Genomic DNA, 18,176 nt, shown 5'->3' on the forward strand with positions numbered 1-18,176 from the left:
GCATACATTAACAATGTACTTCATCAGCTTTCACTGATTTTTATCAAAAACAAGTCCCATTATTTTTATTAACAAAAATCAGGCCTGCATACATCACATTTGTGACATTAGCCTGCAAGTTGTGTGCTGTGTGTGCCTTGCTGATGTCAAATTTTCGGCACGGGTCCCAGCTCGTTGTGAAGGATTGTATTCCTCTTACTATAGAAACCATTGGTCTTTTATGAAATAAAAACGGAAAATGTTGTAAATACTCAGCAGCCCAGACAGCATCTATTGAGGGGGAAACTGAGTTAACGGGAGGAATTTAATGCCCGCCTTGGATGAGTTTGGAGTCGGGGCTAGGGCACGGTGTGGGCATGTGATCAGGTTGGAGGGTTACAGGGAGGAGATCCCGCTGCCTTCCAGTCTCCCTCCAATTAAGTCCAGGACAGAAAGCGTTGTTTGCACTTTCGCACCCAGTTGCCAATTGAGACCCTTAAGTGGGCATTAAGGGCCTCATCCTGCCGCCCTTAATGGGGTATTTAGCCAGCGGTGAGCAAGGGCATTGTTGTGCAGGGAGACCCAACAATCCCTGATGAGTTTGCTTGCAACCTAGTAGGAAGGGCACCCTTGTTCAAACGCACTCTGTGCCTGATCATGGAACCCAGCATCGGGAAGTTGGGGGCACCGAGAACCATCCCCCACCCTTTCACTCACTTCCCCTTGTGCACCTGACGACTCTCTCCCCACAACCCCATCCCACCCTTGCTTACGGTTCTCCATGGATCCCTGGTGAAGGCCCAAATGATTGCAGCCACGGCTCCTAGTGGCACTGCCAGTAATGGAGAGCTGCCAGCCTCTGATTGGCTGGCAGTTCTTCATGGAAGGATTTCTGCTCTGTTGGGTAAGTCCTGCAAATAAATGTCCCCCATGGAGCCATAAGCCCCGATGGCAGAGGTCCTGCTGCCAGTTAAGGACATGATTTCCTCGGGGCTCACAGAAATCAAGTTGGTGGAGATAATACCAGTTTTAGTGGTGGATGTCCAGCCCACCACTGCCCTCAGTAAATCCTGCTCAACATTTCAGGACCTGAAACATTAGGCTGGATTTTCCCACAGGTTTCGCCCTGAACCTGTACTTGCTGGCAGTGAGACCGGCAGCGCAATCTTCCAAGAGGCAGCTTCTTAATTGGCCGCCTCCATGCTTACAGCCTTATTAAGGGCAGTGGGCATGCTCCAGATGCTGTAAGCCCAATCATGGAAGCCTTGGCAATCCTCTGGGGTAGGTGGATGCTGCTGTGGCAAGTCGTGAGGGTGCTTTGCTGTATAGGCACCCTCGGAGTCATGGATCCAATCAGAAATTATGTGGGCCAAGACTGATAGGCCCCTCAGAGCGGAGGAGAAACCCCTCCAAAGGTAGGCATGAAATCTGCTTGTCATGTCCACGCCAGGGATCTGGCTCTAATGGTCACCCCCCCCTCCCAGCTTGACATAGGGAGGCTGCCTGCATTGAACTGATGGACTCTGCACATGGTAAATTGTTGGCAAAATTGCACCTAGTTGGGGCCTTAACCATCTTAATTTGCAACAAAGGTGGACAGCTGACCCTATTCCAAACCAACTCTGAAAAAACTCAGCTTCTAGCCGCCTGCCTTCCCTCACAGACTTGGCGTACGTAGTGCTAAATTGAACAAATTCTTACCCCCAGCTAGGATGAGCCTTTTTTTAAGGGCAATTTGGCCAAAATCAGCCAAACCACAGTATAAAAGATCACGGGAGATCAAGTGTGAATTAAGTTCAGTGCAAGTTGAGTGTCCTGAACTATTTGCAGTAGTTTAACAAAGATTGCACTGAAAATTCACAAAACTGGCCATGTCCCCAGATGGAATTAATCACCTTTACAAGTTTCTGCTAAATGAGCCAGTTTGCTTGTCAGCCAGGAGGCTCATAAACTTAAACTTTTTTGTAGACACCAGGGCACTGCTTGGCGCATTTTAAAAATGTTTGAATATTTTTAATGTAGTGAAAACCTGACTACTGTACACCAGTATAACTAGCAAATGGGTTTGTATATGCCTTTTTAAAATCTGCTCACTCAGTGCCGCAGACACTGATCAAAAATGGTTATTTTTTTGTGATAAACCCATTTTCAGCTGTGTTAATAAAACTACATCAGGCTACACTCTTAAATGTACCAAGGAATATTGATTAAAACAAAAACTGTTTAAAAAATGATTAATTTCAATTAAAAATGAAGGTTTTTTAAGTGCTTTTAATTTCCTAGTTTGCAGTATGTGAATGCTTCAATTTGATTGGTTGCCTACCTACTTGCTGACATCACTGCTGCTACATGCGACGACGTCGCCTTGATTTGGCGCTAGATTTAAACTGCTGCTGGGAAAGGGGAAATTCCCGCCACAGAGATCGCTAGGTCTTTGAGAGTTTCTTTCTTCGAGGTCAGTGGCGACTACCCTTGCTTTACTGCTGACCTCAAAATCCTCTCGTTTATGTTCATTCATATGCAAATGAATAGATGCAAGAGAAAATCAACGCTTTTCGAAACTGGCACAATTTTGGGTGCACTTTATGCCTCGGTCACCGATTATGCCCAAAGCAGAAACCCTGAACCGCAAAATTTTTTTTTTAAATAAATGCATTAAAAACTGACTTAAAGATCTTCATACTTAATCTATGCTTAAAATCATATATTCGATACTGGCAGTAATTTTGCCAGTAGTTGTAGTGAAAAATAGTGAGTAGTTTATATTTGAACAAACAGTTTAATACCGTACCAAAAAAAAATGTCTGTTTTAAATTAAAAGGCAGATTCACCTCTGCCTGGTTGGGACTTTACAGGTTGGTCAGCTCCACGACAGCTTCACTTTCTGAAGCCCAGGCTGTCCTTTCGGACTTCCAACTTGAAAACTCTGACACATTGTATTAAAAGTTAAAATCTAAAGTGAGTATTTGATGTCAAGTGATAGGGATTATTTATTTGATGGAAGTTTTAAAACTGCCAGTTATTCAAACCAGTTTAAATATTTGGTTGCTTTCTCTGTGCAGTTTGCTTTTTTTATTGCATACCTTGAAATTGATTTCTCCCCCCGTTAAGTTCCTCTATACATTGTGATGCTTCCCATAATGAGGTTTATGTTCTAGGTGCGATTGAAGGCCTGTTTATATTTATAGTAATTTTCCAGGGACTAATTCAGCATTGATGTAGAGGAATTGATGTCATGTTGAATCAATTCACAGAAGGTGCTTTGCCCCCCTGAAATTTACTGCCCCGCCCCATCCAAGGTAATAAGACACACACTCATTGCATATAAACATATCGATCATGGGCAGTAAAAAATCATGCAAATCCTGTCCATGTCATTAGGTGCTAATGAGGATGCTAATAGGCACCTTTCAAAAGCTTTTGAGTATTAAGAAAAATTTCCTAAGAAACTGACAATACTAATAAAACTAATAGATGGTTCTGAATAGCTTTTTAAAAGTATTTTCAGTTAATTAAAATGGTGGTGGAATAGAAACTTAGATAAACCCATTTTCAGCCATATCAATAAAATTGTAGCAGGTTACCACTCTTAAATATATCAAGGAATTTTTTGCAAGAAAATAAATTACATTCAAGAAAGCTGCCTGATTTTGTTGCTCCATGGAAGATTTTACCTTTGTGACTATGCAAATGAGCTTGAATGGAATCTTCACTTCAGCATGTGAACACAATTTGAGCCTGGATTATCGACTATGGAAACTCTATCTCCATGGATAGAGTTGATTTGGAGTCCGTGAGCCTGATTTTAATTCTTATAAAAACGGGTGGTTTTTTTGATTGGGTTAAAATAGGGCCCCTCAGCTCTATTCTTGTTTTGTACTAGGCATGAGGGTTGTGGATGTTCTAACGTTGAGTATATTGAAGACTGTGATTGATTTTTGATCATGGAGGGAATCAAGGGCTCTGGGGATGGGATAGGAAAGTGGAGCAAAGATAGAAGATCAGCCATGATCTTATTAAAAAGCAGAGCAGGTTCAAGTGGTCGTATGGCCTACCCTTACTCCTGTTTCTTTTAAGTTCTTATATTCATGATGATTAAAGAGGTTTTAAAAGCAGAGAATGGCAAGAAAAATTCAATTGAAAATATCCAAAATTTCCACCCCTCCATCATTTTCACATGGTTTATCTCTGACACTTCCCTTCCTTGATCTCTCTATCTCAATTTCTGGTGATAGACTGTCCACCAATATTCATTATAAGCCTACCGACTCCCACAGCTACCTTGACTACAGCTCCTCACACCCCGCTTCCTGTAAGGACTCCATCCCATTCTCTCAGTTCCTTCGCCTCCATCGCATCTGTTCTGATGATGCCACTTTCAAAAACAGTTCCTCTGACATTTCTTCCTTAACCGAGGTTTTCCACCCACAGTGGTTGACAGGGCCCTCAACTGTGTCCGGCCCATCTCCCGCGCATCCGCCCTCACATCTTTTTCTCCCTCCCAGAACCATGATAGGGTCCCCCTTGTCCTCACTTATCAACCCACCAGCCTCCGCGTTCAAAGGATCATCCTCCACCATTTCCACCAACTCCAGCATGATGCCACCACCAAACACATCTTCCCTTCACCCCCCCCCCCCCCCGGCGGCATTCCGCAGGGATCGTTCCCTCCGAGACACCCTGGTCCACTCCTCCATCACCTCCTACACCTCAACCTCCTCCCACGGCACCTTCCCATGCAACCGCAGAACGTGCAACACCTTCCCCTTTACTTCTCCCCTCCTCACCGTCCAAGGGCCTAAACACTCCTTACAAGTGAAGCAGCATTTCACTTGCACTTCCCTCAATTTAGTCTTCTGCATTCGCTGCTCCCAATGCAGTTTCCTCTACATTGGAAAGACCAAACGCAGACTGGGTGACCGATTTGCAGAACACCTTCGGTCTCTCCGCAAGCATGACCCAGACCTCCCTGTCACTTGCCATTGCAACACACCACCCTGCTCTCATGCCCACATGTCCGTCCTTGGCCTGCTGCAATGTTCCAGTGAAGCTCAACGCAAACTGGAGGAACAGCACCTCATCTTCCGATTAGGCACTTTACAGCCTTCCGAACTAAATATTAAGTTCAACAACTTTAGATCATGAACTCTCTCCTCCATCCCCACCCCATTTCCGATCCCCCATTTTCCAATAATTTATATATATTTTCCTTTTCCCACCTTTTTCCATTATTTTTAAATGTATTTCCATCCATTGTTTTATCTCTACCTTTTAGCCTATTTCGATCCCTTGCCCCCACCCCACCCCCACTAGGGCTATCTGTACCTTGCTTGGCCTGCTTTCTACCCTTAATGTCACCATTAAGCACATAACTTAGCTAATGTCAACACCTCTTTGTTCTTTTGTCTATGACATCTTTTGGCAATCTCCACATATCACTGGCCCTCTATCCAGCTCTACCTGTCCCATCCCCCCTTAAACCAGCTTATATTTCACCTCTTTTCTATTTTTCCTTAGTTCTGATGAAGAGTCATACGGAATCGAAACGTTAACTGTATTCCTCTCCGCAGATGCTGTCGGACCTGCTGAGTTTTTCCAGGTATTTTTGTTTTGGATTTCCAGCAGCCGCAGTTTTTTGCTTTTATTTTAATTACTTTTTGAATATTCTATTCCTTGTAATTATCTGAGATTGAGCACTTATGTTACTGTACTCCAAAACTACCTCTTTTGTATGGTTCCAAACCAGTTGTGAATGTGCGCAAAAGCAGTTATGCAACTGAGAGTCAAGTCTCCACTATGCTTCCTGAGCAAATTGTAAGGCAGTCTTGAGTAATCATAAGCTGTTTGTGCTTAACACTAGGTTTAATATGACTCCAGCCAAGTGTGAAGCCAAATTTGATGCACTTCTGATGGTTTCACCTGGGAACCTTTTCATTTCAAAAGTTGAATTGTTTGAAATGTTAAGGGAGATCGCATAGTCCTGTCCACATTCTCTTAACAATGAAATGTAACTAGCTGGCAGGCAGAGCCGTGTGTTCGTACATACACAGAAATCTCTTGTTGCGGGGAAAGTATGGAATCAAGGTGAGAGTCGGTTTTGGCTCCGAACCAGATCTCACACTCTGTTACATAATTTATACAGTTATATGTCAATCAGAGGCCACGGCTGTGCCGTATATCTTGAATATGACAATCTGAATCCTGTTTCACTATTCAAAATTAATGCAAAATATCCATTGTCTTCAAGTCTTTGTAGAGCAATTGATCATTTTTAGCTCTTGCAGAATTATATTTGTACTCCTGTCAGCTAAGTTCAACAATCAAGTGATTAATTTGGTTTCATTTTTTCAAATCAAGAGTGAGCTTTGGCAAAATGTGGTTGAAAATTAGAAATGTACTAATATTTGACTTTTAGAGATCAGCTTGCAAGTTTTAAATATTAGGACAGTTAATTGCTATGTTCTTTTTTGGTGCTTTTTTACATGTGCAAGTAACTTAATGCTTTACATACATTAAGCAGGTGCTCTTGGTGCAATTACTATACAATGCATTGAAACTATTTGGGATAATAGTTAACTGACTCAAACATTTACAAAACCATGATACTCTGCATTTACCACATTGCAGTGCTCCTTTAAACATTACATTAATGTTGTATTTAGGACATGGTAATTTTTTATTTGGTACCTGGATTAAACAGTTGTGCATTATACTCAACCAGTTCAGTCAAATTCATGAAGGTGACCACTAGGCAATGGATTTATGATATTGTGCTGAGTTTCTACATTGCAGCAGTTATTTCAAGCCATTGAGCTGTCTCGGTTTATCAGGCGAAAAAGTGTACAGATAATTTTTTTTCAGAACACATTTTGAGCAAGAGAAACACTACCACTTGTGTTTTTGGTCTTAAATTACTGGAGCATGATATTGAGCTTCAATTAATGGGCTAAGAAAGTCAAGCGATAGAATTAGTTTTATTGTATTCTACTAATTGCCGAGGTAGGCAAAGCCTTTTTTTGTACTATTGATTTTTTGCAGTTTAATTAAGCAACATGTTTTCTCTTTTTAATTGCAGCCATTTTTTCAGTAAATTGAAGCCCACAGCAAAATACATATATAATTTGTTTGTAATTAGGTATTAATTGATGGTAGTTGAAGCTTAGCACCCTCTGTTTCTTTCTTCCTGATTGCCATTTTATTACTAGTTACTCATTAATTAATCTGTTTTTCTAATTAGCTTATAAAACTGTTGTTGTAAATGCGATTGAAGTTCAAAGCGAACTAATAAGCTTTTTCTCACTTGGAAGGGCTGAGATAAAGAACATGTGAGAACATGGGGACTAGCTATGTGTTTGTCGGAGGGAGGAAAAAGAAGAAGAACATTTTAGACTTTTTAGCATGCAGGCACTGGAAATTGAAAATCTGCCGTATTACCTACAAGATGAAAGGCTAATTTACACTGAATTTCACTAATTTTGTTCAACCTACGAAATGAAGAGCTGTCACCTGCTCAGTGTTGCATTGACGACTGTGCCAGTGATCCATGAAATAAGCTGCTGCATGCTTTGTTCTGATAAGAATGAACAAATCTGCACAATGTACGGTTCCCAGAATCTAATTTTCATACTTGCATGAAGGCAAAAAAAAATAAGCCGTTTGTAGGCTGATTAATCAGACAGTGGAGTTTTGTCTCTTTGATCTGTTTGGTCTCCTAGGTAACTTGCATAGACATTAATGCAGAGCTCCAGTAAAGACAATCAAGGAAACCGCAGACTGAACTGATAACATAATTTAATACACAAATCACAGTGGAGTTTCTACTACAAAAATGTTTGTTTTTAAAAATGCCACCAATCCAACCTGTGTTATTAATAACATTTTTGTATTATTTTTCCCCTGATGGATTTAATAGTAAATTTTATATTAAATTGTGAGGAATGTTGGAAAAAATCTTTACTGTTCATTAGCTGCAGGTTATGCAGACGCTTTTACAAATCTTCCAAGTGGCTGTATAGATGAATGCCTCAAGGGCCCAGCAAAAGCCATGTATTTCCAGCCAGCTAAAACCCTTATCTTCAATCCAAGAAAGTACCATTAATCTTTTTGAAAGACCTTTTATGGCTTTTAATATAACCCAAATTAGAACATTTTACACCCTTGGTTCCTGAAATACAGTGATAAAAAGCCTTTGGAGTTCAGTTCTTTTGCTGCATGCTCAGACTCTGTCCTACCCTCCCTCCATTCCCATCTAAACCATGCCAGCTTTTAGATCTTCATGATGATGTGACACAATATTACCTTGACCATCAGCTTCACTTAGCCTGCATAGGAACATTTGCTGTTTACCAAAATCTCTATGATGTTTATAAAATTGATGTAATAGGTCATGAAATAAAGCAGCCTGTCATAATGAGTACTAATAAATCAATGTAGCTTAAATCAGTTCATAAGAAAAACATCAGAATTTGAAGAGTTCTAATACTTTAGTTTTGTGGTAAAACTGGAAGGGAATTAAAAATTCTACAATCTCTTAAAAAATCTTTGTGGACTATAGAACAGTCATTTTGTTTAAATATTGGCTTCGTCATAGCTGCACAGTCATGTGTCCTAAAAGGCTGAATGTAACTACTGCATTGGTACAATTAGGGATATCCTGACAGGTCAGCTTGTGCTTCTTATTACTTGCACTGTTCCCAGCCTCAGGTGAATCCACTGCTATCTTTGTACATAAATCTGTCCAGTTTCAAAGGGATAATTCTCTTAACGGTATTTTCAAGGTGCAGTAATACATGAGACACATGCCAATCTGGATAATTGAAGCTGGCTTAGTCGACCTGAAGGACCTCAAACAGGCAACCTATCCTCAATTTCTTGTCGCAGTATTTGAGTTCTTGAATGATGTTCCTTGATTATATATTTGATTTAAGAAATGTTATAAAGTACACAGAAAAATTGCAACTCATTATAAGAGGCAACTGCAAAAATAGACTTAATTTTAACAAAAATATCACATCTATTGAATAATAGTCACTGAATAATTTCAATTATGTGGGTCTGAATTGTGATGATGTTAGCATTTTAAGGGGTGATATGGTTTCTTATCCCTAGGCATTCTTTTTGACTTTTTTATTCTTTCCTGGTGTAAATATGGAAAATTTCTCTCACTGACATCCCATAAATTCATGTTCAGAATTTAAAGAACACCGACTTATCAAAGTTACAGCCATAATCTGATTTTTAAAGTTTTTTTTGAATTGCTGTGCTGTTTTTCTTTGGTACTTGGTGTTAATGTACATTTGTGCACATTAAAAATCACAAAGATATTTAAGACTTACAAATGTTTGTACTTCATCCCCGAGCATTGATTTTGTCCAGGTAATTTCCACTAATTACATTAAAAGTATTGGATACCTTGGGAGTGAGTTGGTGTTTAAAAGCTTCAGATAACATTTGAAACCAAAGGTTCCCAATTTTTTAAAAAACGTTTCCACCCCAACCCCCTGCCCAACTTTGGAGATTCATTTCCCATGTGTGCCCCTTCTTTCTAAGAAACAATCATTTTGCATAATTAATGTGAGTGGTAATCCAGAAAATTTCAGCTGTTTCAATTCTGCCCTGTTATAATCTCATCAGAACTCAGTGACTGGGAAATTCTTGGATCTGCTCCTGCTACTCCTATGTTGTCTTGCAGTGAAATAACGTTGGCAAAACGGGAGCAGAGCTGAGGTATTTTCTGGCCACTATGTCCACTCCTCCCCTGCGGCTTGCATGTTCCTAGTGGGGTGGGGAGTGCATGAGGTTTGTGCCCAAAGCTTGGGAATCTCTGGGTTAAACTATGAGAGCTCCAGTAAATGGACCAGGTTGTGTAAATACAGTTCAGTCCCCATCTTACTTGCACACCTTCTGCCTTTACGTATTGCAATCATAAATTTCTATATGCACAGTTTTAATAGAAACTGCTGTTGTATACTAGTACATGCTGTAATTGTACCCTCATCAGTGGTGGTGCTTCTAGTAGGGGAAGGCTGTAATTACGATGTGATATATGTTAAATAGACAATTACCAATGTTAATGTCAACATTGTCAACTTTGTAAGTGAAAAAGTTGATAACTACGTAATGATTGCAGATGCATAAATTATAGCTAAAATATAGTTTTCTGTTTGTTAAGGTGTTTATTTACTTGTCATTATCCATGCAAAATTACAAATAACTTAAAAGCCCAAGCCAGCTGTGTAATCTTACATAGATACCATTTCTTTAAATTCAGATAGTTCAATATTTAGTCGATTGAAATCATGTAATGTGCTATTTGTAGAAAACATTTCTTAGCTTGATTTAAAAGGGATTTATCCCACAAATCAATTAATGCCTCTGTCAAAACAATGAAACAGAGAATTTAATGTGATGGTTGGGCAATTTATGGGCTGGTTGGGTCGAATGGCCTGTTTCTGTGCTGTACATCCCATAATTTCAACCCACTTCTGTTTCTTATGAGTAAATATATAACTTTGACATTACAAGGGGTCAGATAGCATTGTCATATGTACATGGCATGTGATGGATGAGCATGGTGTGCATTCACATCTGTATTTCTAAAATTGATGGTTTCTACTTGATGAATAGGCTTATTGAAAGTGGAATTGGTGTCAAGCGATGAGCTTAAAGTATTATAAATATAGCAAAACTTTGCATATTATCTGCTCATTATTGACAACCCCTTCTTTGTAATGTACAATTATTTCCATTAGCAAGGCTCAATATATATGGGCATAGGATCCTAGGTTAGAAGAGTTAGACTTTTCCTTCATTAATCACAAATTGTTGGGATGGCTCAAGGAAGTATGTTATTCCAAAGCTTGATTGAGAATATTATTTTCAATTTATGGATTTCAGTTACATTTACCAACTAATCCAGCATATTTTCGTATGAACAATTGTATATATATCTGGAAAATTCCATAGTATTAGAATTAAGGCAAGAGGGAAAAATTACTGAATCGTCATTGCCTAACTAGATACAAAATCACCATATTTATATATTTATATCATCACCATTAATGTTAGGAATATTGTAAGTACATAGATGCAAACTGTTTCTTTTCTCCGTCTCCAGTTTTATGCTATCCTCTTTCCTGAAGGTGTTCAATCCTTTCTGTATTATGGTTTGGTGATCACCCTTAATAGCTTGTCTATATGACAGTTCTTCTTAAATGAACCTCAATGATAATTTCTTAAATCATGTTTGGCATATGAATATCCATGCTACTTCCCACTTTAGTGAGTTCTCATCCTGACCTCTACCATAGGAAAGGAAGAGGCAAAGTGCTTCCCTGTGGGGAGAAAGGAAAAATAAAAGAGAGGCATCCACAGGAAATCATAGATATGGCATTGGAGGAGCGAGGTATTGCACTGTTGTGCAGTTCTTTCTATAGTGGACATCTTCATCTTCACAACATTGCGCTTCTATCAGTTATTTCAGTTAGTAGCGTGCTGACGCTATCCATTCATTTACCTGTATGCTGTGACTCATAAATTATAACTGGTGGCTTTCAGTTCCACTCCTTTTGTTGGCAGTTATGTGACAAGATGTAATCACAAGCACACAATTACGTGCCAATTTTTAGTTACATAGTGCTTTTAATGAAAAGAAAATCCCACAACCCTTCATAGAGGCATAATCAGCCAAAAGAAGGAGATATTAGGAGGGGTAACCAAAAGCTTAATCAAAGATGTGCGTTTTAAGGAGGGTCTTAAGAATAGAAAGGGGTGGAGAGACAGGGAGGTTGAGGGAGGGAATTCCAGAGCCTGGATGGCTGAAGACACAGCAACCAATGGAGGGGCAAAGGAAAGTGAAAAAAGAAATAAGAGAAGCAAAGAGAGAGTATGAGAAGAGACTGGCAACTAACATAAAAGGAAATCCAAATAATTTCTTTAAGCATATAGATAGAGGTCAAAGGAGGAGTGAGAATAATTAGGGACCAAAAAGGAGATTTATGCATGGATGAGATCTAAATGAGTACTTTGCATTTGTCTTTACCAAGGAAGAAGATGCTGTCCAAATCAGAGTAAAAGAGGACATAGTTGAGACACTTGATGGGCTAAAAATTTATAAAGAAGTGGGTATTGGATAGGCTGGCTGTGCTTAAAGTTGGTAAGCCACCAGGACCGGTTGAGATTAATCCAAGGAGACTGAGCAAGGTAAGGGTGGAAATGGACAGGCAGTGGTCATAATCTTCTGATCTTTCTCCGATACAGAGGTAGTGCGAGAGGCTGGAAAATTGTAAATGTTAAAACTTCTTTTGAAAAAAAGTTTTAAGCATAAACCCAGCACCTACAGGCCAGTCGGTTTAACATCAGTGTTGGAAAAGCTTTTAGAAACAATAATTCAGGACAAAATGAAGAATCACTTGGACAACTGTGAATTAATGGAGGAAAGCCAACATATATTTGTTAAGGAAAAATTGAGTTTAACTAACTTGCTTGAGTTTTTTGATGAGGTAACAGAGAGGGTTGATGTGGTGTCCATAGACTTCCAAAAGACAAAGTGCTGCATAACAGGCTTGTCAGCAAAGTTGAAGCCCATAGAAGAAAAGGCAACATGAGGCTGCATCTTACCTATGTTGGGCGGGAGTGGGCAGGGGCGGGCGCGGAGCTGATTGTCATGCGCGATCGGCTGTGTGCCACCATTTTACGTGGGCGGGCCAATTAAGGCCCGTCCAGTATAACGCGCGGCTGGTAGCAGTCAGTGATACCTGTGCGGGTGGGGGGAGGAGGGAGAGTCGGGGCCTGCGCTCTTTTGCGCATGCGCGCGAAAGAGCGCAGCAATCTCCCTAAGTCACAGAGCTGCCTCGGAGATTAAGTTGATGATGAAAGTTTTGAATAAATGAATGGAAAAATTATTTAAACATGTCCCCTCATGTGACAGTGTCACATGAGCTGGGACATGTTTGTACATTTAGCAAAATTTATTTAATTATTTTATTAAACCTTCAGGAAACCTCATCCTGCCCGTGGATGAGGTTTCCTAAAAAACGCGAAGGCCGCTTGGGCTCTTTGCCTGCCCGCCAACCTTAACATTGGATGGGCAGTGTTGTTAATAGGGTTAATTGCTTTTTTAAATGACCTTAACAGGCTTTTGACAGTTCAGCGGGCGCGCAGCCGCCGAATGAAAGATCAAAATGACACGTGATGACGTTGGGACGCCCACCCCCGCACGCCGACGGCAATATTCTGGCCATGAATATGAAGTTGGCTGAGTGACAGGAAATAGAGAGTACTGGTGAATGATTGTTTTTCAGACTGGACGAAGATATATGGTGGGGCTCCCCAGTGTTAGGATCACTGCTTTTCTTGATTTATATTAATGACATAGACTTTGGTGTACAGGGCACAATTTCAAAATTTGTGAATGACACAAAGCTTGAAAGTATCTTAAACTGTGAGGAGGATAACGATAAACTTAAAATGACTTTGACAGGCTGGTGGAATTGACGAACAAGTGGCAGATGAAATTGAGTACAGAGAAGTGTGAAATTATTCATTTTGGGAGGAAGAATGAGGAGAGGCAATATAAAACAGTAAAATTATAGAAGGGGATGTAGGAACAGAAGGACATGGGCATTTATGTGATAAATCATTGAAGGTAGCAGGGCACGTTGAAAAAGTGGCTAATAAAGAATATGGGATCCTGGACTTTATAAATAGGAGCATAGAGGACAAAAAAAATAAGTTTTGGTTATTTAAAACAAAACCCTAGTTCAACCTTAATTGAGTTTTGTATTTGGCTCTGGACACCACACTTTGGGAAGGATTTGTAGGCATTAGAGAGGGTGCAGAAAAGATTTACGAGAATGGTTCCAAGGATGAGGAACTTAAGCTACGTGGATAGATTTGAGAAGCTGGGGCTGTTCTCCCTGGAGAAGAGAAGATTAAGAGGAGATTTAATTGAGGCTTTCAAAATCAGGAGGGCTCAGAGTAGATAGGGAGAAATTGTTCCCATCGACAGAAGGAACGAGAACCAGAGACAGTGATTTGAGGTGATTGACAAAAGAAGAAAGGTGAACATGCTTTTTTATGCAGCACGTGGTTAAGATCTGGAATGCTCTGCCTGAGAGTATGGTGGAAGCAGATTCAATCAAGGCCTTCAAAAGAGAATTAGATAATTATTTGGAGTGAAAAAAATTGCAGGGTTACAGGAAAAAGGCAAGGAAGTGCAATTAGGTGAGTTGCTCTTCCAGAGAGCCACCGTGGGCACAGTAGGCCAAATGGCCTCCTCTGTGCTGTAATCATTCTATGATTCTATGAAATGGAGGGAGGATGCAAGAGAGGTCAAAATCAGCTGAATGGAGAGTTCTGAGGAGTAGTAGGAGTGGAGCAGATCACAAAGATTGGGTGGGGGTGACAATTTCATGACACAGTCATTATTACTGCAAGTTGTGTAAACAAGTTTCTGCCTGCAATTAGTTCTTACTAACTAGATTTTCAGAGAGAGATGCCAAGTAGAGATGCCAGATGCTTTCTTACAGATAATAAATTATACAGAGTTACCTCGGGCAAATCTCACACACGTAGCAGCAAGCTGAAGAGTGCTGTTGATAGAAACTGAGGATCATGTTACATACTTATAGAGTACAGTACATAACCTGAGAAGACCTAGAAGAGGAGAAAAGGATGAAAATATAAAAGTAAATTGTTGGTTAAGAAGAATTATGTAGTCTTCATACACACAATCTGAGGAAATAAAATCAGAAAATGCTGGAAATAGTCAGCAGGTCAGGCAGCATATGTGGAGTGAGAAGTAGTAAGCATTTCATTCAATGCCTTCATTAGAACTAAGAAAAGTTAGAAATGTTCTAGATTTTAAGCAAGTGAAATAGGGAGACATTGGGAAAAAGAACAATAGGGAAGTTCTGTAAAGGTTCCCTAGGGAAGACAGTAGAGATTAAATGACAAAAGAGTTGGTGGTGCAAGACCAAAGGGAGTGGTAATGGTGCAAGTAAAGAAACAAAAGATGTGGCTAGAGGAGGTGTGAATGGCAGATTGAAAGCTAAAACAAGAGAAAAACTAGAACAAACCCAAACCTGCAAAGTAAATGGAAACAACATGGGGCAAAGGTTATGCCTGAAATTGTTTCCCCCTGAATAGAGGAGACTGCATTGTAAACAGTGAATACTGTATACTAAATTGATAGACGCACACATCAACCGCTGTTTCGCCTGGAAGGAATAGAAAGGTTTGGGGCCTTGGATGGTATGGAGAGAGGAGGTGAAAGGACAGGTGTTGCATACCCTGCGCTTGCATGGAAAGGTGCTGTGGGAAGAGGATGAGTTGTTAGGGTGATTGAACAGTGGACCATGGTGTTACAGAGGGAAAGATCCCTTCAGAATGCTAAAAAGAAATGGTTGGAAGATATGTTTGGTGAAGGTGTCATGCTGAAGGATGACACAATCTGAGGAGCTGGAACTTAACTCTTTGCCAAAACACAAGATGATAACTAACCAGTTGCTCATTTGGAAAATTAACCATCCAAGCTTAAACCCTGATTTGTACTGACTTAGATCAGCAGTGTTTGGGCCACTGCAATCGGCTTCAATATCACTGTCATGAAGAAGGGGCAACTCTTTAAGCGCCCTTGCCCCTGAGTGATTCCAGCTAGAAGAGTGCATGTGAACAGTTTGGGCCTCATTTTAACTCCTTGTAAGTGAGTGGGTTTTGAATGTGTTAAAATCTTGCCCCTTGCTTCAGCTGTGACATCCTCTGTGATCAAGTGGCCTGTTGAATCTCGCATAAAGAACAGCCCTATAGATGCACTGCTGGAGGGTACCCTGTGCAATGCAATCATATGGTCCAGAGCCATTGAGTGAGGAGGGGAAAAATACTGAATTAACTCCTGGTGGTTTGTTGAGTAAATCAAAGGCAGGGAACATAATGACATCATAGCACTTCTGTACTTTAAACCCTCTACCCAGCATCATTGTGGAGTTTCATCATCACCACAAAGACTCCAGTGATTCTAGGAGAAGACAGCCCCACCCCCAAACCACCACCTTAGCCCGACTAAAGATAATAAATTAATTTATAAATCTTATTTGTATAATAAATTAAACCTAGTCAGAGTGCCTACATCCGGAGAACTTAAACAGAAATGCAGCTTGCAGCAAATCAAAAGGAAGGAAATAAAATGTAAGCTAAATTGAATAATATTGATGCAGAAATGTGTACGGTACTGTACTATGGTCAGAAAGAATAAGTAGTATGAAATATTTGTGGGATAGAACTGCGTCAGCAAGGGCTGGGACATAATCTACTGAAATGTAAGACTGCGGGCCATTCACATGAACAGCCTGTGACAGATCTTGTTCTGCATTCTGGTTTTAATAAATTGTTTCACCATTGCACTCATAGCTTTCAAGTTATTGCGGTTTTCTTCATCCCCCCTCCCTTCAAGCCACCACAGAAGCAAAATATTTCTTGACGTGGAGGATTGTAGAATTTTCAGTCAAAGTTTGGCACACTGTGCTTTTGGCTGTAATGTAATTCTGTTGCATTTTTGTGTACAATTTGCACTTTGGCATGAATTTATTTCACTTTTGGATTAAGCATATTTTGTAATTTTTGTCTTTCAATAAGGTTTATTGTGAAAACAGGAGGATTTAGTTTAAGATTTATTATGACTAGATGTGAATGAGGAGAAAGAAATGTTTTTTATTTGATTGTTTTTGGATCAATTTGCATATACAGAGCGTCTTATTGTGCTGGATTTGCAGCTCCACCAGGCGTGCCAGTTCCTTAGCCCCAGCTTGCCTCTGGACCATTTTTGCAGATGCAGCATTTTCCACTTGGCCTCCAGGTTCCAGCAGGAGAAGTAAACCAGTTTAGGTGCCTGGAGGAAGCCATGCAGTGATAGGGCAGAGGGCACCAGCACTCCAGACAGGCCTAGAGGCCCTTCCTACCTTTCTGGATGTAGGAGCAGCTACAGGCTGCTCTGTAAGGTGGTCCAATTCACACCACCCCCCCCTCGCCTTCCCCCAACCATAGCGGTGACCTGGCTGCACCAGCCATTTTTTAATTTAGATTTGAAAAAGTTGGAGAAAGGGCACCTCCACCTTGGAGTGCCCTCTCTGTTACTTACATTGCAGCCTGCTGCTCCTTTCAAGCTGAAAGGTCTCTGATTGGCCCTGCAACATCGAGAGCCTGGCCACCCTTATTTGCACAGGGAACCTGAAAATCACAGTGAGCGACTTACCCCACCCACCTGGGGGTGGCTTTGGCACCCAGAAACAAACCCCACCTCTGTTTTTCACCCCCAGAGGGAAAATTCTAACCATTGTCTTTTATGTTAGAAAAGCGAAGACAGGCAAAAGATATTAGAATTAATTTTATTTTTGTATGCCTTTTGTGTTTAATTTTTCTAATGTTCTTTGGTCTTTCAATAGCTGGGTGTGAAAATTGCCAAAGCTGTCAATTGCCGTGATTTTGCAAAAGTCAACCAAGAGGCTGAAGCTTCTCAGCAGGCCCAAAAGAAGAAGCAACTTGCTTGGGGGTGAGTCATTCTTTACCAATTAACTTCAAACACTTCCTGTTGAACTTGAAAAGTAATCAACACAACAAGAATGTTTCTTGTGCGATTAGTTGCGTTTAAGTACGATTCTCAGCTGGCAAGGTTTGGATTAATGGGCTTGCGGCATGGGCTGCAGCAGACTTTTTTTTTAGAAAAAATGGTACTGTAGCTGTTTCAGTCACTTTTACAAGTACTGCGGTTGAGCACTTCTGGCTATCAGTTATTGGGAACTGAAATCAATACTGCTTCATGCTGTTGTCTAATAATGACCTGATAACTATTTTTCTTTTCCTCCCTCTGTCTCTATGGAAATCTACGTGATATATTTGTGAAGATTAGTTAGATATACAGAATTCACTGAAATAGAATCTTTGACAGAGCTGGTTTTGTAATAAGCTGTCTGTTTTGGTTGTCATTCAATCACCATTTAAACACGAGATAAAGGAAAACAGTAGTTTATTTTGAGAGATTTTTAGCTGTGAAGTGTCTTGTACAATTAACTTTAAGTTTGGAGTATCACCTATAAAATCAGTAACTGATTTTGTCACCTTCTGGATGACCAATTGTAATGTCTGTCTGCATTTTTTATTTATTAAAGTTGCTGTTGTCGTCCAAAGATTATGTCAGTAGTTTG

General features: G+C 40.2%; 1 protein-coding gene across 4 annotated transcripts in view; it reads left to right on the forward strand.

The window, feature by feature from the left end:
- fam204a (family with sequence similarity 204 member A) overlaps positions 1–18,176 on the forward strand; it is a 70,507-nt gene that overhangs the window by 35,808 nt on the left and 16,523 nt on the right. For all 4 annotated transcript variants that reach the window (XM_078566025.1, XM_078566026.1, XM_078566027.1 and 1 more), the window contains exon 7: positions 17,418–17,524. In XM_078566025.1, the coding sequence (XP_078422151.1) occupies positions 17,418–17,524 (107 nt within the window). The remainder of the gene's footprint in view (positions 1–17,417; positions 17,525–18,176) is intronic.

The sequence above is a fragment of the Cetorhinus maximus genome, chromosome 20, assembly GCF_964194155.1.
Source record: "Cetorhinus maximus chromosome 20, sCetMax3.hap1.1, whole genome shotgun sequence".
Taxonomy (NCBI): Eukaryota; Metazoa; Chordata; class Chondrichthyes; order Lamniformes; family Cetorhinidae; genus Cetorhinus; species Cetorhinus maximus.